Here is a 23,717-nt window from a genome sequence, read left to right as displayed (position 1 = left end):
AGTTTTGTGTACCCCGATATTCTGTCTGCCCTTTGTTGTGATCACCTGGGCCCGAAGCGTGCAGCCATGTTGTTCAACGTTAAAACCGACATGCTCGCATCGTTATACTTTAATTTTTCTCAACAAAGCATTTGCAGAACTTCCTTCCTTTGCTCTGGAATACTTCCAGGCAAGTTTCCGTCGGAGCTTACCGACTGAGTTGTGTACCCGATAGCTTGCTGACTGAGTTGTATACCCCGGTAGCTTATCGACTGAGTTGTGCACCCCGGTAGCTTACTGACTGGGTAGTGCACCCCGGTACCTCTCTTCTGCCTTGTTTCAGTGTTGGCTTCTGTTCTACTCATGTCCAGTACATTTAGAGACAAGCCAGCCTTACCTGGCAACGTTGTGTATGTGTGAATGATGTCATATTTTGCCCACTTTTCATGTAGTCCACACTTCCCCATGCTGACCTTTTAAAAAAAACGTTCATTAATACAAAAATGGTATTGTATCTTTAAGTAGTCGTTACACTCCAGTCATCTCTTAGCATCATCAGTTGTCTCCCCCTCATGTCCTCTCTGCTGTCTCTCCCTCCCCGTCTCTCAGGTCATCCACTGGAACTCTCCTAAGAAGCTGCGTGTGAAGAACAAGCACGTGGAGTTCTTCCGGAACCTGTACCTGACGTTCCTCGAGTATGACGGCAACTTGCTGCGGCGGGAGCTCTTTGGCTGCCCCAGCGAAACAGACCTGAAGAGCGAGAACGTAGGTGGACGCACTGAGCTGATCCTACACCCGATGACGGTGCTCTGGGTCTTGGGGAGTTACACTTCCATCAAGGCATCGAATCTCCTCTTCCAGATTTGGCTGTCTGTTCTTTATTAATGCATCCGTTTACAATACAGAGGTGGTCTGCGTAGACCGATACAGTCTTGTGAGTGTTGCATATGTAAAGGGTGGTGCTACAATCTTGTCTAATGCAGCATGACACAAACCCAGTCCTATCCATTGGCGGTGCTGTGTGGCTATCACTATACCGCCGTCCATCCATGATCCAAACCGCTTGTCCTACTCAGGGTTGCGGGGATACTGGAGCCCATCCCAGCAGTCATTGGTCAGCAGGCAGGGAGACTGTTAGGACTCTCGAATGAAGACCAGAGACGAGTGTAGCGAAACCCAAAGGCAGACAGACAGAGTACCGAGAAACCTGAAGGCAATGTTAATGTAGAAGAAAATAAACTGCCACAGAATAATAACAGGGGGATCTCAGGTGGGGGGATGTATGTTGCAGGTAGAGGGTCTGTTTGGGAGATGTGTGCTATACTACGTGTGTGTAATGAAAGCTGGGGTCTAACTTGCAAAAATCTTACCTACGTGTAATAATGGAAATATGTTTGGCTGGGTGTTGTGACGATGTGTGTGCGCCTGGCTACCAAAGTCCAAATCCGTTGAGCTAGGGGTTGTCCGAGGAAGTCCGAGTCCGTGATCCAGGAAGTCAAATCCGAAGGGAGGGGGTCCAGGGAGAGAGGCACGGAGGGAGATCGCTGGAGGGGGTCCAGGGAAACGTGATGGTCGCTGGGGGTGAGGAGCAAGGGAGCGTATGCGGGGAGCCGTGGAGGGAGGGTCTTGAGGGAAACAAAAACAGTGAGACGAAAAACAGGAACACAGGAGTTAGATACTGAGAAACAAAACAACAGTGTGGGAATAGGCACGAGAAAAGGGTTAGCAGGAATCACTGGAATAGGCTTGTCAGAGCTTTACCGCAGGGTTCAGTACGTCGCAGCCCAGAGAGGCGTTCTGGGAGGCTTCTTGTTCTGGCAGGCTTCTTGTAGAGGGCTGCCTGATTACCGCAGGTGTGCCTGATGGATGATGGCAAACACCTGGTGCAGCGCAGCGCTCGTCTCCTCAGAGCGCCAGCCAAGCGCTCAGATGTTCCCGGCACGTCCGAGCTGGGGGAGTGGCTCGAATGTGCTGGCGAGGCAGCTCGGGGCGGTGAAATCACTACAGAGACACCCTGGACAGGCATTTTTCATGTTTAACCCGATCCCTGTTTGGTAGCTCCTCAGTCAGCTCTAACTGACGGTATAGGTTCCACACTGTCTTTGCCTTCGTTTTTCGGTCTGCCTGAGGCAGGTGTAACCTCAGCAGGGGCGTAACAAGCGATGCTCTTCTTGATTCTTTGACCACAGTGTGTGTTGTTGTGCTACATAAATAATTACCCTGTCTTTTTGCTGTTCTGTTTCTGAATCTCTCAGCCATAGCTGAGGTTCACTGCCTGATTTGAAGTTGGTCTTCTTTATGAATTACTGTGTGAGACACTGAAAGATGATGAAACAGCTTTGCCAGATTTAATAAAATATGCTGGTTAAATAGTTCATGTGGCGGCGCAGTGGTTAGTGCAGTCACCTCACAGCAAGAAGGTCCTGGGTTCAAGCCCCGGGGTAGTCCGACCTTGGGGGTCATCTCGGGTCGTCCTCTGTGTGGAGTTTGCATGTTCTTCCCGTGTCTGAAGGGTTTCCACCGGGTGCTCCGGTTTCCTCCCGCAGTCCAAAGACACCACTATACCATGCTGTGATTAATGGTCCTGTGAAAAGTGTGCTGCACAGGGTTGGTGTGCTGTGTAGCCAGGGATCAACTCTTCCTTCACTTCCTGTGAGAAGTGTGTTGCACGGGGTTGGTGCGGTGTGTAGCCAGGGATCAACGCTTCCCTCACTTCCTGTGAGAAGTGTGTTGCACAGGGTTGGTGTGCTGTGTAGCCGGGGATCAACTCTTCCCTCACTTCCTGTGGGAAGTGTGTTACACAGGGTTGGTGTGCTGTTGTAGCCAGGGATCAACTCTTCTCTCACTTCCTGTGAGAAGTGTGTTGCACAGGGTTGGTGTGCTGTGTAGCTGGGGATCAACTCTTCCCTCACTTCCTGTGAGAAGTGCTGGTTGCACAGGGTTGGTGTGCTGTGTAGCCGGGGATCAACTCCTCCCTCACTTCCTGTGAGAAGTGCTGGTTGCACAGGGTTGGTGTGCTGTGTAGCCAGGGATCAACTCTTCCCTCACTTTTTAAAGCCAACAGGTATTTCAACATGTGTTAGGCGTTAATATGGTGCCAGAAAAGGCATTCCTCCATAGACCACCTTAGTGATCTCAGGCTGGAGCGTTTTGTGATTACCATGTTTCTGGTGTCCTTTCCTTATCAGACATTAAGATAAATAACATTGGGTTTCTTCATAAAAAGAAAACAGTCCTCCGGTTCCTAGAAACACCCTAAATTGTGTTCTTAACAATCAACATTAACCATAATACCTTGCACGAAGCAACAGCATTCAGAATGAATTTCAAAATAAAAGTCCTGCAGATGTGCGTGTGTGGTTCTGCTGTACCAGGTGTTACTGTGCGAGCACGGCTGTGTCAATTCATCTACAAGTGTGTCCTCTTGAACGGTGTGCATCCATCAGCATTTGTAAACGATGGCTGAAGTGATGCAGAGTGCTTGAAATCAACAGTGCAGCACATTTTATCAAGCTGAAGTATTGGGTTTCTGGTTTCTGGTAATGTGTGGTAGTATAAGCATGAGTGATGTTAGCATCTAGCATTAAGCTAACTTCCTGTGCTGCTCAAACAAGTTGAATGGAAAATTAATAACATATGATTCGAGCCTCTATCAAAGGTGTGTTTAAAACACAACAACACAGGCAACTGCTGGTCTGACTTAAAGCCGAAAGCCACTTTATTTGACATTGCATAATTTTTTATTTGTTTTTTATTTGTCTAAAAAAAAATGTCCCCCTTTTTCTCCCCAATTGCACTTGGCCAATTACCCCACTCTTCCAAGCCGTCTCGGTCTTTGCTCCACCCCTTCTGCCGATCCAGGGAGGGCTGCAGACTACTACATTTCTCCTCTGATACATGTGCAATCACCAGCCGCTTCTTTTCATCTGACAGTGAGGAGTTTGACCAGGGGGACGTAGCACGTGGGAGGATCACGCTATTCCCCCCAGTTCCCCCTCTCCCCCAAATGGGCACCCTGACCGACCATATCCAGCTTCCCACTCGCAGACACAACCAATTGTGTCTGCAGGGACTGGGGCTGCAGGGATTTGAACCGGCAATCCCCTCGTTGGTAGGCAACAGAATAGACCGCCACGCCACGCGGATGCCTCTCGACGCCTCATGTGTTCTCTGCATGTAACCATCCTATTGTATAGGACCAGTGGACAGCTGCAGCACCCGGGGCCAACTCCAGTTCTTCTTTCCATTGCCTTGCTCAGGGGCACAGGCAGGAGTATTAGGTTGCTTGAGGAACAAAACATTCACAGAGCAGAGCTCTGCCATTAATTCTAGAATGAATTGGAAGTAAGCCTAGTATTGACAGCCTGTTTTTAACTGAGTAGCTAACATTATATATTATTTACATAATATTGGATTCTTAATGTGGACACTGTAAAATAGATTCTGTTGCACAAGTTCAACAGAGTTCCTTAGTTCATCTGAGTATGAAAAGAAAGCTGATACATCAGAAACAGTTAATTGATATGTTTGAGAATGTTAGAGGAGATGAAACATGTCTTATTTGCATATCTGTCAACACCGTTTCTGTGAAATCCTGCTTCAAATAAAACTCCATGGACAGTACCACATGATAGAATACCAGGGAGAGGCTGAGAGACAACAGTGTTGGGAGTGCATGGAATATATTTTGTAAATGTTCGTACTATTGAGATAATAGTGTTAATAGAAACAACATAAAATCTTTACTATCTTACAATAAATGTGTTTTAAATGCATTCACAATCACTCACAAAGCTGCGTAGGTGAAATAGCTAAACATTAGCCTTTCCGGCATGAGATGGATGCTTCATATCTGAGAAGTACAAACGCCACATAGTGGCACACAGATACAGTGTGACACCATGAGAAGAGTGGCAACATACTGCTGTGTCTGTAATCAGATCAAGTTTGACCCATATCAGGGAGGGACCTGCCTCAAGCAGTTAAAATTACATTTCTAAATGTGTGTTTCAGTGGGAGGAATGTGGTGAGCTGAGGAGATAGCGGGGTGAACTGGAGAATTTACCACTCCAAGAAGAAAGACTGAATCTTCCCATATAGGGCAACACAGGGCCCAATCAACACAGCTACACCATCTATTCCCGTCTGTATAAGAATAAGCCATAACGATCTGAGTGACTTGGACAAGGGTGAAATTGTGATGGCTAGATGACTGGGTTAGAGCATCTCCAAAACAGCAGGTCTTGTGGGGTGTTCCTGGTATGCAGTGGTCAGTATCTACTAGGGGTGTAATGGTCTTCTCCTGGATCACCACCTTGCCATGGTGGAGAGGCTTGTGTGTACCAATGCTCTCAAGAGCTATGCCGTCTGGAGCTTGGCTCCTGGTAGGATCACTCAAGGTAGACAGGTCAAGAGGTAGGTCCAGACGAAACGTGATCCAACAAAGACCTCAACAGCGGAACTGGTGGAAGATGTCTCCAGGTCACAATAGCAGTGAAGGTAGATGAAGGCTGCAACAGAGGGTGGTCCCTAATCATCTTGGTTCTCCATTCTATTGGACTCTGGCCACCCACTGCCAAGGACCGTGTGGTGGCTGCAGGTGCATCAGCCACTCCACGTAAAAAGCTGTCACGTGCAGGTGTCCTCTCATTATGTGGCTCCAGGATCTGAGGACTCCAGAGGGAGCACGGTCATACTCGGCACCGAGTGACCACCGATGATGTAACGGTACACGTATCTGTACCGAAAATGTTCAGCGTGGGTCTTTCGGTTCAGCACGCATGTGTACCGAACGAGTGCAGAGTTGTTTTAACCACTGCACATGCGGAACTTTTGTGTGTGTGTGTGTGTGTGTAATTTAATTTGAAACTCAACTTTCCCCCCGAGCAACTTTCACAAAGGACCGGATGTTGTACATTCAGCCACACCACTAAGCATGCAGGCACACACACATGCAACCCTCAGAGAGACTGCTGGTAACTTAGCGCGGTGCAGCTTCGTAGTTATGGTGAGCGCAGGTAAACCAGAGCTTGGAGATGCAGTACAGTTCAAGTACAGTTGATATACTAAATGCTGCACCCTGATGGATATGTGTTTATGTATGTACCACGGCGTCGTGGGCTATGCATCGCAAACTGTGGTCACTCACTCATGGACGTGAGAGGGATGTTTAGTAGGGACGTTTGGTTGGACACGCTCGCAGCTCACATCAGGTGCGCCATGGGCCTGTATGGTTTCCTGCTTGTTTATTTTTCTGAGAGAATATTTATGTTGCACAGTCCTCATGTGAAGCTGAAAGCTGCTCATGTGAATACATGTACTGTGACGTACAGTACAGTTCAAGTACAGTTCATTTTCTAAATGCTGCTCCCTAATGGATGTTTATTTTATTATATTTTGTATGTATTTGTGAGAATATTTATTTTGATTTACTTTTAAGTAAATTGTACTTTTTATTGATAGGTTCCAGCCAGTTGTGGCAGTATTGAGACTTTTTTTATTTAAGAAAGACAGAGCCATACCCTAGTTTGTTCAGTAAACCACTCTTTAGTAAACAAAAAAAAAAGAAGCCATTTTATGATATGTTTCTTTTCCCCTCACTGCACACAAAAAAATGTACCGAACCGTGTCTTCAAAACCATACTGAACCATGTTTTTTGTGTACCTATACACCCCTAGTATGGACCACAAGTGCTCCAAGGAAGGACAACCAGTGAGCCCTCGACAGGGTCATGGGCACCCAACGCTCTTCGATGCACGTGAGGAGTGAAGGGTAGTCCATCTGGTCTGGTCCCACAGAAGAGTTACCATAGCTCAAATCCCTGAAAAGGTTAGTGCTGTCTATCGTAGACAGGCATCAGAACACAGTGCATTGCAGCTTGCTATGTATGGGGCTGTGTAGCTGCAGACCATTCAGAGTGCCCATGATGATCCCTGTCCACTGCAGAAAAAGCCTACAATGGGCACGTGAGCATCAGAACTGGACCATGGAGCAATGGAAGAATGTGGCCTGGTCTGATGGATCACATTTCTTTTACATCATGTGGATGGCTGGTTGGTTGCATGTGCATCATCTACCTGAGGAGGAGACGGTACCAGGATGCACTATGGAAAGAAGGCAGCTGGCAGAGGCAGTGTGATGCTCTGGGCAATGTTCTACTGGGAAGCCTTGGGTCCTGGCATTCATGTGGATGTTACTTTGACATGTACCACTTACCTACACATCGTTGCAGACCAAGTACACCCCTTAATGGCAGTGGTATTCCCTGATGACAGTGGTCTCTTTCAGCAGGGTAATGCAGCCCGACAAACTGCAAAAAATTGTTCAGGAATAGTTTGAGGAACATGACAGAGTTCAAGGTGTTGCCTTGGCCTCCAAATTCTCCAGATCTCAATCCGATCGAGAATCTGTGGTACGTGCTGGAAAAACATGGAGGCCTCACCTTGCAACTTAAAGGACTAAAAGGATCTGCTGCTAACGTCTTGGGTGCCAAATATCAGAAGACACCTTCAGAGGTCTTGTGGAGTCCATGCCTCAATGGGTCAGAGCTGTTTTTGGCAGCATGAGGGGCACCTACACAGTATTAAGCAGGTGGTTTTAATATTTTGGCTGATGGGTGCATGTACATATTCATATGTATGCAAGAGTGTCTGGAGATGGACAAGGCATCCCTTGGTTTAATCTTTTGTAAAAAAAAAAAGACAGAAAACAATCTACAGAAAATATGCAAAAAATATTCAGTATGAGGGATCACAGAAAAATGCTAAGAAGTAATTCATCATTCAGTCCCTTAGAAGCCAATGTTTGAAGAGTATGAATTAAGTAAGCCTCACACTGTTTGAGTCATGGTCACTTCTCCTAAGTGGTATGGTGACCTGTTTAGTGGTCAGGTGACCTGTTCAGTGGTAAGGTGACCTGGTCAGTGGTAAGGTGACCTGTTCAGCAGTAAGGTGATTTGTTAAGTGGTCAGGTGACCTGGTCAGTGGTCAGGTGACCTGTTCAGTGGTATGGTGACCTGGTCAGTGGTAAGGTGACCTGTTCAGCGGTAAGGTGATTTGTTAAGTGGTAAGGTGACCTGGTCAGTGGTCAGGTGACCTGTTCAGCGGTAAGGTGACCTGTTCAGTGCTCAGGTGACCTGGTCAGTGGTAAGGTGACCTGTCCAGCGGTAAGGTGACCTGGTCAGCGGTATGGTGACCTGTTCAGTTGTAAGGTGACCTGGTCAGTGGTAAGATGACCTGTTCAGCAGTAAGGTGATTTGTTAAGTGGTAAGGTGACCTGGTCAGTGGTCAGGTGACCCTTTCAGTGGTAAGGTGACCTGTTCAGCAGTAAGGTGACCTGGTCAGTGGTAAGGTGACCTGTTCAGCAGTAAGGTGACCTTTTCAGTTGTAAGGTGACCTGTTCAGCAGTAAGGTGACCTGTTCAGTGGCCAGGTGACCTGTTCAGTGGTAAGGTGACCTGGTCAGTGGTCAGGTGACCTGGTCAGTGGTATGGTGACCTGTTCAGCGGTATGGTGACCTGTTCAGCAGTAAGGTGACCTGTTCAGTGGTATGGTGACCTGGTCAGTGGTCAGGTGACCTGTTAGTGATAAGGTGACCTGTTCGGTGATAAGGTGATTTGTTCAGTGGTCAGGCGACCTGTTAGTGGTAAGATGACCTGGTCAGTGGTCAGGTGACCTGTTCAGCAGTAAGGTGACCTGTTCACTGCTAAGGTGACCTGTTCAGTGATAAGTTGACGTGTTGTTCAGTGGTAAGGTGACGTCTTCAGTGGTCAGGTGACCTGTTAGTGGTATGGTGACCTGTTCAATACCACAGAAACATCAGGAAGAGATGTCATGGTGAGCATTATTATAATGCAAAGCTATGGGATAATTTCAATCATTTTGCATATTGTGCTTAGTTGAAGTTTTCTGGTGGTTTTCCCAACATATGCAAGCCCACAGGGGCAGCATGTCATAGATCACGTGTGTGGATGCACAAGTGATGATGCTGTTGATGGGACATGTTTTACCTGTGTGGCTATGGGAGAAATGATTAGTATTAATGGTGTTATTTCACCATGCACAACTACTGCAGTGGTAGTTTCCCTTGGAAAGACGTTGCAAGTGTGTCTGTGTTAACTGACTGGATGTCCTCTTGTAGTCAAAATTGGCTTGGACCAATTGCTCCCTGAAGTTATTCCCCCTTTTATTTGCAAATAGAGGTGGATCTTCAGCAATGGAAGAAAGTTCCGGGTCAGACTTTAATATATGCCAGTGTTTAAAAAAAAAACCTAATCGTATTTGAGTAGAGTGGACAGAGTTTTGAGTAATAGCTGGCAGCCATACCAACATGTACCCTGGCTCTGCCAAACAATGGACACTAAGCAGGTGTGGGCTTGGCTAGTACTTGGATGGGAGACCTCCTGGGAAAATGAGTTGCTGTCTGAAGTGTTTGTGAGCTAGTAGGGGGCAGTCTTCCCTCTGGTCCTAAAAAAAAAAAAATCAAATCCCAGTGCAGTGATGGAGACGCTGTGCTGTTGGAGAGGCCGTCCTTCAGATGAGGCATTAAACCAAGGTCCTGACTCACTGTGGTCATTAAAGATCCCATGGCACTTATCACAAAGAGTAGGGGGTTCCCCAGTGTCCTGGCAACATTCCCAACCTTCCATCCATCCATTAGCTGAACTGCTTTTCCTGTTCTCAGGGTCGCGGAGATACTGGAGCCTATTCCAACAGTCATTTGGCGGCAGGCGGGGAGACACCCTGGACGGGCCGACAGGCCATCACAGGGCCGGGACACACACACACAAACATTCATACCAAGGGACAATTTAGTACGGCTGAGTCACCTGACCTACATGTCTTTGGACTATGGGAGGAAACCGGAGCCCCCGGAGGAAACCCACGCAGACACGAGGAGAACATGCAAACTCCACACAGAGGATGACCTGGGATGACCCACCAAGGTTGGACTACCTGGGGCTCGAACCCAGGACCTTCTTGCTGTGAGGCGACCGCGCGAACCACTGCGCCACCATACCGCCTGGCTCTCTCCATCTGGCCACCTAATCACCCCCCATGTAATTGGCTCAATGATTCCTCCCTCTCCACCCCAAGCTGATGTGTGGTGAGCGTTCTGGTGCAAAATGGCTGCCATGCATCACCCAGGTGGTGCTACACACTGGTGGTGGTTGAAGTGAGTTTCCCCCTTCACTGTGAAGTACTTTGGGTGTCTAGAAAATCACGATATAAATGTAATTATTATTATTATTATTAATAATAATAATAATAATAAATGTAACAGAGAATTTGTCTTGTTTTAGCACTCTAAGTAAATTAGAGCATGTATTTTTGGGGGCCAACTTACATGATTGATTAATCCATGGTGATTGGTTCATCGCTACAGATGATGGGTTCATCACTATGGGTGATGGGTTCATCACCATGGGTGATGGGATACAATGTTCATATTCTATTTCATCATTAAATTCTTGTCTGAGAATTTTTGAGGCGAGAAATCAACTGTAGGTTTTGAATAATTTTACTTTTACGAAAATTGATGGTGAATCGAAAATTTACTCCAATGTTTTTGGAGTTGAGAAGCTTCACAAACTGGCAACCAGCCAGCCAGTCATGCTCACAGACCTGCTGGGAGCTGGCTGGAGCTCTCTGGAGGCTTTTGTTTCCCTGGTGACATTTTGTTTAAATATCATAAAACCATTATAGAATTGACAGAACCTGTGATGATCTTCCTTGTTCTCCTGTGGGGTGATTGGTCTGAAATTTACAAGGTTTTCTTGATTAATCTCTCAATGCTTCTTATGGCAAACTCCTCTGTGTTCTTTGTCAATGTGTTTTTAAGCATAGGATTTCAGATATTTACACTAAAATGAGGTTTTAAGTGTGGAAAATTATTATGGGGTGTCAAATTCACTTTGTCAAAGTTGATCAAATTAAGTATGTGCTGATAAAATCATTTGATTCCTATCAACTTTGATGTGAAGTGTCATGTTAAGGGGTGCATGCATCATCCAGCAGAACTGATTGTTGCTTTTGTTGGTAAAGATGACCCCGCCCCAGCCCCTGACATAAGCCTGTCTTTCTTCTAGCCCAGAGAAGAGTTGGTGCCGACCTGGAACCAGTTTTCCTGGCCGACAGCCAGTTCTTTGGCTGTCGAAACATGAAGAACTGGTTCGAGATTAGGCACCGGCTCTGAACCAGTCCTCAAATTGCCTTGTCAGAAAAGGGGTAACACATCCTCTTCACAGACCGTCAATGCCACTGGGGAGTCAGGGGGGAGAGGATGGATGATGGCAAGGGGTACAGTGTGATGTTTGAGTTGGAGCGGGTGACAGTTGTGAAAGTGGGCTGCTGATCAAACCTTCAATAAAACACATTCAAATTGTCAGCTAGTTGAAGGTTCTCTGCAGTGTGTGTGTGTGTGTGGGGGGGGGGGGGGCTCCTGTAGTTGTTGATGTCCTGCAGGCCTCTCCACCCAGACACAGGATCATTAGCTAAATCAGTGAAGCCTCCTTTGAGTACTCTGGTCTTCTTTGTCAGTGTGTTCCTGGCCTGGTTGTACAGGGTCCTATCTCCACTCCTGTAGGCTTCCTCTTTGGCCTGATGAAGCTGCCTGAGCTTTGCTGTGAACCAGGGCTTGTTGTTATTAAAAGGTGCAGAAAGTTTTGGTGGGCACACACATGTCCTCACAAAAGCTGATGTAAGATGTCACAGTGTCAGTAAGTTCGTCCAGGTCTGTAGATGCAGCCTCAAAAACACTCCAGTCAGTGCAGTCGATGCAGGCCTGGAGCTTCAGTTTTGACTCATCGGTCTATCTCTTCACAGTTTTAACCACAGGCTTTGAAGAGTTTAGTTTCTGCCTGTAGGTTGAGAAGATGAAACAGACAGTGATCAGAGAGGTCCTGGGCTGCACGGGGGACAGAGCAATAGGTGTCCATTAAAGTTGTGTTGCAATGACCCAGTGTTTTTGTCTCTGGTGGGACATTATGCTGTCTGTATATTGGTGGTTCGTGGCTGAGGTTTGCTCTGTTAAAAAAGGATAATGAGAAGGGAGTCTGGATACTTGCGCTCCATGTTTATTATTTGGTCAGCCAGGTGTTGTAACACCTCACTGACACCGGCCCGGGGTGGGATGTAAATGCCAACCAGAATAAAGGAGGACAACTCCTGCAGTGAATAGAATGTTTTACAGTCGATGAAAATGGTTTCAAACTATCATAAGTTTGAGAATTGTACTTCGCCTAGGGGAAGGACAGCAGCAACACAGTGTGCTAACATCATCTAAAGTTCTACTACTACTACTTTCGGCTGCTCCCGTTAGGGGTCGCCACAGTGGATTATCTGTTTCCCTTTCTTCCTGTCTTCTGCATCTTCCTCTGTCACACCAGCCACCTGCATGTCCTCCCTCACCACATCCATAAACCTCCTCTTTGGCCTTCCTCTTATCCTCTCCCCTGCCAGCTCCATATTCAACATCCTTCTCCCAATATACCCAGCATCTCTCCTCCACACATTTCCAAACCATCTCAATCTTGGATCTCTTGCTTTGTCTCCAAGCCATCCAACCTGAGCTGTCCCTCTAATATACTCGTTCCTAATCCTGTCCTTCTTCATCCCTCCCAATGAAAAACTTATCATCTTCAACTCTGTCACCTCCAGCTCCACCTCCTGTCTTTTGTCAGTGCCACTGTCTCCAAATCATATAACATAGCTGGTCTCACAACCATCTCGTAAACTTTCCCTTTAACTCTTGCTGGTACCCTTCTGTCACAAATCACTCCTGTTACTCTTCTCCACCCACTCCACTCTGCCTGCACTCTCTTCTTCACCTCTCTTCTGCACTCCCCGTTACTTTGGACCCCAAGTATTTGAACTCATACGCCTTTGTCACCTCTACTCCTTGCATCCTCATCATTCCACTGTCCTCCCTCTCATTCACGCATAGGTATTCCATCTTGATCCTACTGACTTTCATTCCTCTTCTCTCCAGTGCATACCTCCACCTCTCCAGCCTCTCCTCAACCTGCACCCTACTCTCACTACAGATCACAATGTCATCCACAAACATCATCCTCCATGGAGACTCCTGCCAGATCTCGTCCATCAACCTGTTCATCACCATTGCAAACAAGAAAAGGCTCAGAGCCGATCCTTGATGTAATCCCACCTCCACCTTGAACCCATCTGTCATTCCAAACATACACCTCACCACTGTCACACTTCCCTCATGCATATCCTGCACCACTCCTACATAATTCTCTGCAACTACTGACTTCCTCATACAATACCACACCTCCTCTCTCGGCACCCTGTCATATGCTTTCTCTAAATCTACAAAGACACAGTGTAACTCCTGGCCTTCTCTATACTTCTCCATCAACATTCTCAAAGCAAACATCACATCTGTGGTGCTCTTTCATGGCATGAAACCATACTGCTGCTCACTGATCATCACTTCTCCTCTTAACCTATTACTCTTTCCCAAATCTTCATGCTGTGGCTGATCAACTTTATACCTCTGTAGTTGCTACAGTTCTGCACATCGCCCTTGTTCTTGAAAATCAGTACCAGTATGCTTCTTCTCCACTACTCAGGCATCCTCTCACTTTCCAAGATTGTGTTAAACAATCTAGTTAAAAACCTCACTTCCATCTCTCCTAAACGTCTCCATGCCTCCACACGTATGTCATCAGGACCAACTGCCTTTCCACTCTTCATCCTCTTCATAACGTCCCTCACTTCTTCCTTGCTAATCCACTGCACTTCCTGATTCACCATCCCCACATCATCCAACCTTCTCTCTCTCTCATTTTCTTCAATCATCAGCCCCTCAAAGTACTCCTTCCACCTTCTCAGCACACTCTCCTCGCTTGTCAGCACATTTTCATCTCTACCCTTGATCACCCTAACCTGTTGCACATCCTTCCCAGCTTGGTCCCTCTGTCTAGCCAATCGGTACAAGTCCTTTTCTCCTTCTTTAATGTCTAACCTGTCATACAACTCGCCATACACATTTTCCTTTGCCTTTGCCACCTGTCTCTTCACTTTACGCTGCGTCTCCTTGTACTCCTGTCTACTTTCTTCATCTCTCTGGCTATCCCACTTCTTCTTTGCCAACCTCTTCCTCTGTATAATTTGCTGTATTTCCTCATTCCACCACCAAGTCTCTTTGTCTTCCTTCCTCTGTCCTGATGACACACCAAGTGCCTTCCTAGCTGTCTCCCTCACTATTTCTGCAGTGGTTGCCCAGCCATCTGGCAACTCTTCACTACCACCCAGTGTCTGTCTTAACTCCTGCCTGAACTCCACACAACAGTCTTCCTTCTTCAACTTCCACCATTTGATCTTCGGCTGTGTCTTCACTCTCTTCCTCTTCTTGGTCTCCAAAGTCATGCTACAGACCAGCGTCCGATGCTGCCTAGCTACGGTCTTCACTCTCTTCCTCTTCTTGGTCTCCAAAGTCATGCTACAGACCAGCGTCCAATGCTGCCTAGCTACGTTCTCCCCTGTCACCACCTTGCAGTGTCAATCCCTTTTACATCGCGCCTTCTATATAAGATATAGTTCACCTGTGTGCACTTTCCTCCACTCTTGTATGTCACCCTGTGTTCCTCCCTCTTCTTGAAATATGTATTCACCACAGCCATTTCCCTCCTTTTCGGAAAATCCTCCACCACCTGTCCTTCCACAATTCCCTCCTTGACACCATACCTTCCCACCACCTCCTCCTCATCACCTCTGTTCCCTTCACCAACATGCCCACTGAAGTCCGCTCCAATCACCACTCTCCTCCTTGGGTACACTCCACCATGTCTTCCAACTCACTCCAGAATTCTTCTTTCTCTTCCATCTCACACCCAACTTGCAGGGCTAGGTTAAAAGGAGCTAACAACTTTTATTAGATTGCAGTGGCACTGGCAGCTGTAATCCTGTACGCACCGTGCGTACATTTTTTTATGATTTTGTTTGTTTTTTTTGGTTTTTTTTGCCACTCACGACATTTGACACATACATTTGAAGGCCGATGATTGGTGTTAATGTCACTGGATAATAGTGTGCGGTGCATACAGGATTACGAATGCCGGCGCCACTGTTAGATTGAGACTGCAAAAAATGGTTTTCAGGTTTGTTGTGTGGAAAACATGGCCCATACACTCAGACAATGCACTTATGGATGGCCTGTGACATAATTAAATACGTTTTGATAAATTTGATCAAGGGCGGCACGGTTGCGCAGTGGTTAGCGTGGTCGCCATAGTCCAACTTTGGGGGTCGTCACGGTTCATCCTGTGTGGAGTTTGCATGTTCTCCCCGTGTCTGTGTGGGTTTCCTCCGGGGGCCCCGGTTTCCTCCCACAGTCCAAAGGCATGTAGGTCAGGTTAATCGGCTGTACTAAATTGTCCCTAGGTGTGAATGTGTGTGTGTGTGTGTGTGTGTGTGTGTGTGTGTGTGTGTGTGTGTGTGTGTGTGTGTGTGTGTGTGTGTGTGTGTGTGTGTGTGTGTGTTGGCCCTGCCTGGCAGCCTGTCCAGGATGTCTTCCCGCCTGTCGCCCAATAACTGCTGGGATAGGCTCCAGCTTCCCCGCGACCCTGACAGCAGGATAAGCAGTTCGGATAATGGATGGATGGATATTTGATTGAGTTGGTTTGGAAGAAGCATTGCCAGCATTTGAATTTGTTGGCGGGAGGTAAATTGGTTACACTGTTCAAAATCTATTTATTATTATTTGTTAGGATTTCAAAGTGTTCCCATTAACACACCACCACCAGAAGTATTTAGAAGTATTCCTCACTCAGCAGAAGCTTAGGCCTTGTTCAGACTTCCAGCCCAAATTTGTTTTTAGGCATATCCAGATTTAGTCCACATTGATTTTAGAAAGTCTGGAAAGCAAAACAACACTGAAATGCAAGTTTTGCAGACTGGATCTAAACCACATTTGGAGGGGCTCTGAAATGTGATTCCAACTGGATTTCTGCAGATGCGCCTCAGTCTGGACACTCTGGCCGCCCAAATCGTATTTCAAACTGTCTTTTGTGCGCAACACGACACACAATGACGATGTCAAAGCCAGAGTGATGGAAGTGGACCTCGCCATGACTGCAGCATGGAACATCCCAGTGTATACCAGCCTCCTCCATCACGGAACTCAGTTTGTCCAGAGTTCTGCACTGCGACTTGACAGCGTGACTGTTTGGAGGGTGAGATTGATGGATCCCCATTTCTCATGCCTTCCACGTTGGTAAACCGTGTCACCAGCGTATGTAGTTACTCACGTCTATGTGGTTACCACAGCAACCCATGCAGATAGGGTGGTGATGTCTAGACACATAAATCCGATCTGATCACTTGCAAAGAACAGTGTGGACAGCGTCTCTTAATAAGGATCTGATTTGAGAAACATCTGATTTGCCTCTAGTCTGAAGAAAGCCTCATTCCACTCCGTTGAGACAGTTTCACAGCATTTAGACTGAAGAGTTATCAAAGTACTCTACAAAAAATGTCTGGTTTATGTCAATAAAATTGGTAAGACTGGCAACTGTGCTAATCTGGCTCCAGCATAATCAAGAGAGAATGTGTTTTTCACATCCATTCAAGAAATCCCTTTTATTAAATCACATAGTTTTCCTGTATTAGTACATATAAAGGCATAGATGGGCATCTAGGTAGCGTGGCAGTCTATACCTTTGCCTACCAACATGGGGATTGCTGGTTCCAATCCCCATGTTACCTCCGGCTTGGTCGGGTGTCCCTGCAGACACAGTTAGCTGTGCCTGCAGCTGGGAAGCCGGATGTGGGATAAGTCCTGGTCGCTGCACTAGCGCCTCCTCTGGTCGGATGGGGTGCCTGTTCAGGGGGGAGGGGGAACTGGGAGGAATAGCATGATCCTCCCACGCGCTACGTCCCCCTGGTGAAACTCCTCCCAGGCGCTATGTCCCCATGGTGAAACTCCTCCCACGTGCTATGTCCCCCTGGTGAAACTTCGGTCAGGTGAAAAGAAGCAGCTGGCGGCTCCACATGTATTGGAGGAGGCATTTGGTAGTCTGCAGTCCTCCCGGGATCAGCAGAGGGGGTGGAACGGTGACCAGGACGGCTCAGAAGACTGGGGTAATTGGCCAAATACAATTGGGGAGACAAGGGGGGGGGGGTAAAAAAAAAGGCACAACTGAGGAATGAAAATAATTTTGGCTATTTAATATTTCGGCCATCCACTGCCAACACAGGGTCAGTTAAATCTTCTGCAAGTTGGTGACACCCTCTTCTTTGTGTCTCCAGCTCCAGAAGACTCTCTTGGAGCTGGATGAGGATGACCCATGCTATGAGTTCCGGCGGGAGCGTTTCACAGTACACCGCACACACCTCTATTTCCTTCACTATGAGTATGAGCCGAGTTCTGACCACACGGACGTCACCTTGGTGGCCCAGCTCTCCATGGACAGGTAGGCCAGCACCACACTGGGTTTATTAGCCATCTGTTGAAGTTGTGTTTTGATGTTCATGTGACTCGTCATTTATTATTAAAGCACATGTCGTATATGTTGTATGTAAATATCCAAACAACATAAGTTCCTTGGATGTACAAACTCATGTAGGTAATAAAAACAATTGTGGTTTTCAACTGAGTGGCTTGCTTTAAATGTGTTACAGTCCAGAAAAAATAAACTAGGTGGATTCCATAATGTTAATCCACTAAACCAATGGATATTGAACATGTGGCGGGAGTGTCTGAACAGTTAAGATGCGTATTTTCCAAACATCGCGTCTCAGTTGCTTTCAAACCCCAAAATACGCTGTGCCAGATATTGGTCCACCTCAAGGATCAGGACCCCTGGCACAAGCAGAGCAATATAGTGTAGCTGTTAAGTGCCAGGAGGGTTGATGTGACTTGTACATTGGTGAAACTAAACAGACGCTGGCCAAGAGGATGGCACAACACAGGAGAGCTAACACGTCAGGCTAGGACTCCACAGTCTACACCATCTATACAGTCTACACCATCTACACAGTCTACACCATCTACACAGTCTACACCATCGACAGGCCAGTGGCCACCCTTCCTGAGATGAGGATGTGCACATCCCTGATAGGGAGGAACGCTGGTTTGAACGGGGAGTCAAAGAGGCCATTTGTGTGAAGAGGGAACGACCATCCCTGAACCGAAGGGGGGGGGGGCTAAGAGTACATCTGTATCCATCTTACAATGCTGTGATTGCGAACGTTCCCCAACCCTCTGTGAATAGAACACATGACCACTGTAACTCTCCTTCATGGTCACAGCAATTTACATATGAAACTGGTCATTGGTTTGGGTCATTGTGTCACTGTATTGTTTATAAGGGTGGGGGTACCTGCAGTCACTGTATTGTTTATAAGGGTGGAGGTACCTGCAGTCACTGTATTGTTTATAAGGGTGGGGACACCTGCAGTCACTGTATTGTTTATAAGGGTGGGGACACCTGCAGTCACTGTATTGTTTATAAGGGTGGAGATACCTGCAGTCGCTGTATTGTTTATAAGGGCGGGGTACCTGCAGTCACTGTATTGTTTATAAGGGTGGAGATACCTGCAGTCGCTGTATTGTTTATAAGGGTGGGGTACCTGCAATCCGTTGAGACTGGAGAGGTCACCTAGATGATGATGAAACATATGTGTCAGTGATGGTGCCCAGATCAGCTGGTTCTGAGATAATAGGACTGTTGTTGTCCTGTAGTATTGCTGTATTAACATAGCTGTACCAAGGCTCATCCTGTATGCTAGTAAAATATCATGAGCACCTGCTCAGAAAACTTAGATGTTAGATAAAACTTTATTGTGTAGGACTGATTTTGTTGGATTGTGCCCATCATTTTGACTTCCAGACAGACAAATATTCAGTTCTGGTAGCCCAAATAAACCTGTCAGTACTGATCAAATCTATACTGTGATACATTACACTTAAATGATACCGCTCCTGCACCTAGACTTACACAGAGTAAAACTTTAGTTTTTCCCATGTTTGTATTGCTCCTATTTTCTCTGTCTCTCTGCCTGTCTGTCTGTCTGTCTGTCTCTCTCTCTGTCTGTCTGTCTCTCTCTCTCTCTGTGTCTCTATCTCTCCCTCTGTCTCTGTCTGTCTCTCTCTCTCTGTCTGTCTCTCTCTCTGTGTCTGTCTCTGTCTCTCTGCCTGTCTGTCTCTCTCTCTCTCTGTCTGTCTGTCTCTGTCTCTCTCTCAGAGCAGCGCGGAACTGTGAGTGAGTGCGCGTTGCGGCGTTTTCTATTTTTTCTAACTTTTCTATTTTTCGTTGTTTCGTGTTTTTTTGGGGGTTTTGTGTTTTGACAGATTTATTGTCGTGGTGGTGTATTTTGATAGCGGAGCGGGTTTGGCCGGCCCGGCTGTGAGTCCTGCAGACTCGCGGAGTTGGAGGCGTGGGGCTGGAGGAGCTCACACGCCGACACGGAGTTAAACTTTGACTGGACTTCAGTTGCTCGGTAGAAGATTGTGGTTTAGCAATCGGAAAAATCGTTGGTTATGACAGTGTGAAGTCCGCATCTAGAATGAATAGTGGAGTCGTTGTGTTTCTCGACAGTATTGATAAAGTCAACGTGGTTGTGGAGCAAGGCGTGGTAATCCAGGACACCTTTGTTCAGGTGGTGCCGCTGGAGGGTTGGGATATTGGAAAAGTCCAAATAAGACAACTGTGTCAACAGTACACTCAGAATGTCACACGAACCTTAATGACTTAAGTGAAAGCTCAGGAGTCTGAAGTGGAGGAACTCCGGGGCTTGGCTGAGGCCACAGGGGATCAACACCATACTGAGGCACTCGCAGTGAAAAAGTCTCGTTTGACCAACCTGCTGGGTGTTTCAGCTTAGGGCGCTTTGGTCAGGTCCTGCTTTCAACATGTAGCCCAGATGGATGTCCCATCACACTTTTTCTTTGGCCTGGAGCGTAAGAATGGACAGAAGCGGTTCATTCACAGATCTGACACTGGGCAGGTGCTGACTGACCATACTGTGATTCGTGAGTGTGCTGCCAGCTTCTACAGTAACCTATTTAGCTGTGAGCATAGAGAGGAGCAGGCAGTGGCTCAGAGTTTTATACCGATCTCTCTCAGGTGGACCAGCAGAGCAATGTAGAGTTGGGAGCAGCTCTTTCCTCTGATGAACTGTGTGCTGCTCTGCAGAGTATATGCAGAGTGGGAAAGCTCCTGGAATTGATGTCGGTTTCTACAAATCTTTCTGGTCGGTGATCGGGGGGATCTGCTGGCGGTGCTAAATGACAGTCTCGCCAGAGGGCATCTGCCATTGAGCCGCAGGTGGGCGGTTCTCACCTTGCTGCCCAAGAAGGTGACCCACAGTGCATAAAAACTGGAGGCCTGTGTCAATGCTTTGCACTGATTATAAGCTCATCTCAAAGGTGCTAGCAGCCAGACTGAGTAAAGTGATGGGACGGTGATTCATTGTGACGAGACCTACTGTGTACCTGGCAGGTTGATTTCAGATAACATCATTCTGATTCAAGACTTTTTAGAGATCTGTGGGCTGTTTATCCTCAACGCTGGCATCATATCAATTGATCAAGAAAAAGCCTTTGATCGTGTTGAGCATGAATATCTGTGGCTCACACTGAGGGCCTTTGGTTTTGGTTCTGGCTTTATTAGCAAACTTAAGGTTCTGTATTGTGACATTCAGAGTGTGCTGAAAATTAATGGTGGTTTGAGTGCTTCATTTCAAATGCAAAGGGAGATTAAACAAGGCTGTGCCTTCTCGGGCATGTTATACTCCCTAGCATTTCAGCCATTGTTACAAAAACTCAGATCTGACCTTCAGGGTATAACTATCCCAGGTTGCAGTGCACCCTTAAAACGGTCAGCCTATGTGGATGATCTAGTAATTCTGATGAACAGTCAGCAGGATATTGACATGTTGGAGAGGGACATCGTCCAGTTTGGCTTAATATCTTCAGCCAAGGTTAACTGGATCAAAAGCGAGGCTGTCAGTGTTGGGGGTGTACTGGAGAAAAAGCTCCATTTGCCTGGGGGGTTGACTTGGAAGGTGGGGGGGGGGCTGAAATATCTAGGAGTGTTTCTCGGTGATCCGTCTGTTGTTATTAAAAACTGGGAAAATGTTCTTGAAAAGGTCAAAGGTCGGTTGGCAAAGTGGAAGTGCATTTTATCCGAGATGTCCTACCGAGGTCGAGTCCTGATCGTCAACAATTTTATATATCATTAATGTTATGGCATCGCATGTTGGTTGTTTACCCCCCACCGGACCTGCTGTCCAAGATCCAGGCTCTTCTTGTCGACTTCTTCTGGGACAAACTGCACTGGGTGCCTCAGTGTATGCTGTACCTGCCGAGGGTTGAAGGAGGGCAAAGGTTTCTGTACGGTCCTGCTGAGGTAGTGTGGAGGACACTGGCTTGCACTATTCTGAGTCAGCTAGGTGGCCTGGGACTAGACAGATCTTTGGTTTTGATGAACTTGAAACAGCTTAACATCAAGGACCTACCTGACTTCTACTGTGGGCTGTTCAAGGTGTGGAACTTGTTAAACAAAGAGACTGAGACAACACGGCTCTTTGTTTTGGCTGCTCCAGGAACCAATCATACATGGCTTCCGTTTCAGTGCAGTCTGTCAAGTGGGGCCAACTCTGCTGAGGCGGTTCTGTGTGTCGAACGTGGTGACTCTGGGACGGCTCCTCTTGCCTCCCGCTTGGGACTGAGATCAACCCGTGTCCTCACTCTGCTGCTTAACAAATGGAGAGAAGCTCTCACAAGTGGTGGGCGGACACGGTTGATCCAGTATTATAATGGCTCTGTTAGACCTGATGAGAAGGATGTTTTCCCTTCAATGAACATTTCCTCAGATTTTAAGGACTGTACAGGACCTCTTTTAAAAAGTGAGAATCCCTCTGTGTCTTCTTTTCAGGATCCAAATGGAAGGTCAGTTTACAAAATGTTTGTTTAAGTTCTGCACAGGGACAAATTACACAGTAAACCTGACACCCTATGGAGGGCTCACTTAGGTCTGAGTGACAGTGTTGGTCCTGAGTGGAGAGCACTGTACAAACCACCATTGGTCAAAAGAGCTGCAGACCTGCAGTGGAAGGTTTTACATGGTGTCCTGGCTGTTAATGCTTTTGCCTCTGTTATTAATGCTGATGTCAGCCATGAGTGTCCATTTTGCTCTAATGGTGAGACTGTCTTTCATTGCTTCATGGAATGGTGTCGACTGCTGCCACTGTTTACATTACTGGAGAATGTTTTTGGGTTGTTTGGGGAGGTGTTTTCCAAACCCATGTTCATTCTGGGCTACAGGGACTCTCGGAAAAACAAGGCCAAATGCCAGCTTCTTAATTTCGTTCTGGGGAGTGCAAAGATGGCCGTGTACCTGAGCAGAAAAAACAGAATGGAGGAAGCTGGGGATGATGATGCTGTTTTGTGTTTATAGAAATTTTAAGAGCTTGTTTAAAAGTAGATTTTTGCTACTTTAAATTGATGGATGGTCTGGAAAGTTTTCACAATGTGTGGTGTTGTAAAAATGTGCTTTGCTGTGTTGTTGATGATGAGCTGATCTTGGGGAGTGTACTGAGATGATTTAGATTCTGTCAATGTGATATTACTGACCAAGTTGGTCTTTGGGTTGTAATTTTCTTGTGATTTTTATTAAAGTATTGTTGAAAGTCTCTCTCTCTCTCTCTGTCTGTCTCTCTGTCTGTCTGTCTCTCTCTGTCTGTCTCTGTCTCTCTCTCTCTCTGTCTGTCTGTCTCTCTCTGTCTCTCTGAGCGGAAATGTGAGTGAGCGTGCTGAGCAGATGTTTGAGAACGGTTGTGAGCTTTTTTGCCATCTTTATTTATCCTTGTAAATATTGTACAGTGTGTTTTGTAGGGTTACTGGTGTGGTGTGTGTGTGTATAAGGAGGTTTTAAGGGGTTTTGTATGTGTGTGTGTGTGTGTGTGTGTGTGTGTGTGTGTGTGTGTGTGTGTGTTTGTTGGTCAGCAGACAAACTGTCGCCTAGTTGTCCTTGGGTGGAGGACTGTGCTTTGGCCGTCAGAGAGGTTGTGGGTCACAGCAGCGTTAAATCTGTTGCTAGGGGGCGCTGTGGTGATTTTTGTCAACACTGTAGCCAAAGCAAACAAGATGGTTGAAGTAGCGTTGTTGTTAATGACAGTTTGGTGTCGGAGTCGCCACTCACCACACCGTCACAAGAGTCACCATTTCAAACATCCCAACGTTTATTTCCCATGATGCTCTGACAAGAGAGCCATGGAGATGTGGAAAAGTAGTTCCACCCATCAGGAAACTGTCGTCTGGCTGCAGGTCGCCGCTGGTGCGACATGTAGTTTCATACAGACGACAGGTTCAAATGATCCTGAATAAAAAAGACGAAGAACTGGATGTAGCTTTTAGGGTGGAGGGAGATGATTTTGATCATGTGGTTTTTGTAAACTCTGGGATCTTTGAAGTGTTTTGGCTGTGGAGGAGAGGCTCATCTGGTTCAGACAAGTCCTGAGAACCACTCCTTTGAGGACAAAACACAGAGGGAAGAAGAGAGAGGACACAAACAGAGTAAAACCGGGCAGAACAGCGAAGAGACAACAGAGAACAGAGAATAAAACCAGGCAGAACACTTAGGAGACAACAGAGAAGAAACAGAGTAAAACCAGGCAGAACAGTGAAGACACAACAGAAAACCAACAGAGTAAAACCAGGCAGAACAGCGAAGAGACAACAGAAAACAGAGTACAATCAGGCAGAACAATGTA

At 46.7% G+C, this 23,717-nt stretch overlaps 1 protein-coding gene across 2 annotated transcripts in view; it reads left to right on the top strand.

The window, feature by feature from the left end:
* The window catches only part of large1 (LARGE xylosyl- and glucuronyltransferase 1), a 270,232-nt gene that overhangs the window by 232,104 nt on the left and 14,411 nt on the right, over positions 1-23,717 (top strand). The window contains exons 10-11 of one of the 2 annotated variants that reach the window (XM_056276025.1): positions 589-744; positions 17,250-17,413. In XM_056276025.1, coding sequence (XP_056132000.1) covers positions 589-744; positions 17,250-17,413 — 320 coding nt within the window. The remainder of the gene's footprint in view (positions 1-588; positions 745-17,249; positions 17,414-23,717) is intronic. The other variant, XM_056276026.1, reaches the window with a different exon arrangement.

The sequence above is a fragment of the Lampris incognitus genome, chromosome 3, assembly GCF_029633865.1.
Source record: "Lampris incognitus isolate fLamInc1 chromosome 3, fLamInc1.hap2, whole genome shotgun sequence".
NCBI classification, from domain to species: domain Eukaryota; kingdom Metazoa; phylum Chordata; class Actinopteri; order Lampriformes; family Lampridae; genus Lampris; species Lampris incognitus.
This window is presented reverse-complemented; position numbering and strand designations above follow the sequence as displayed.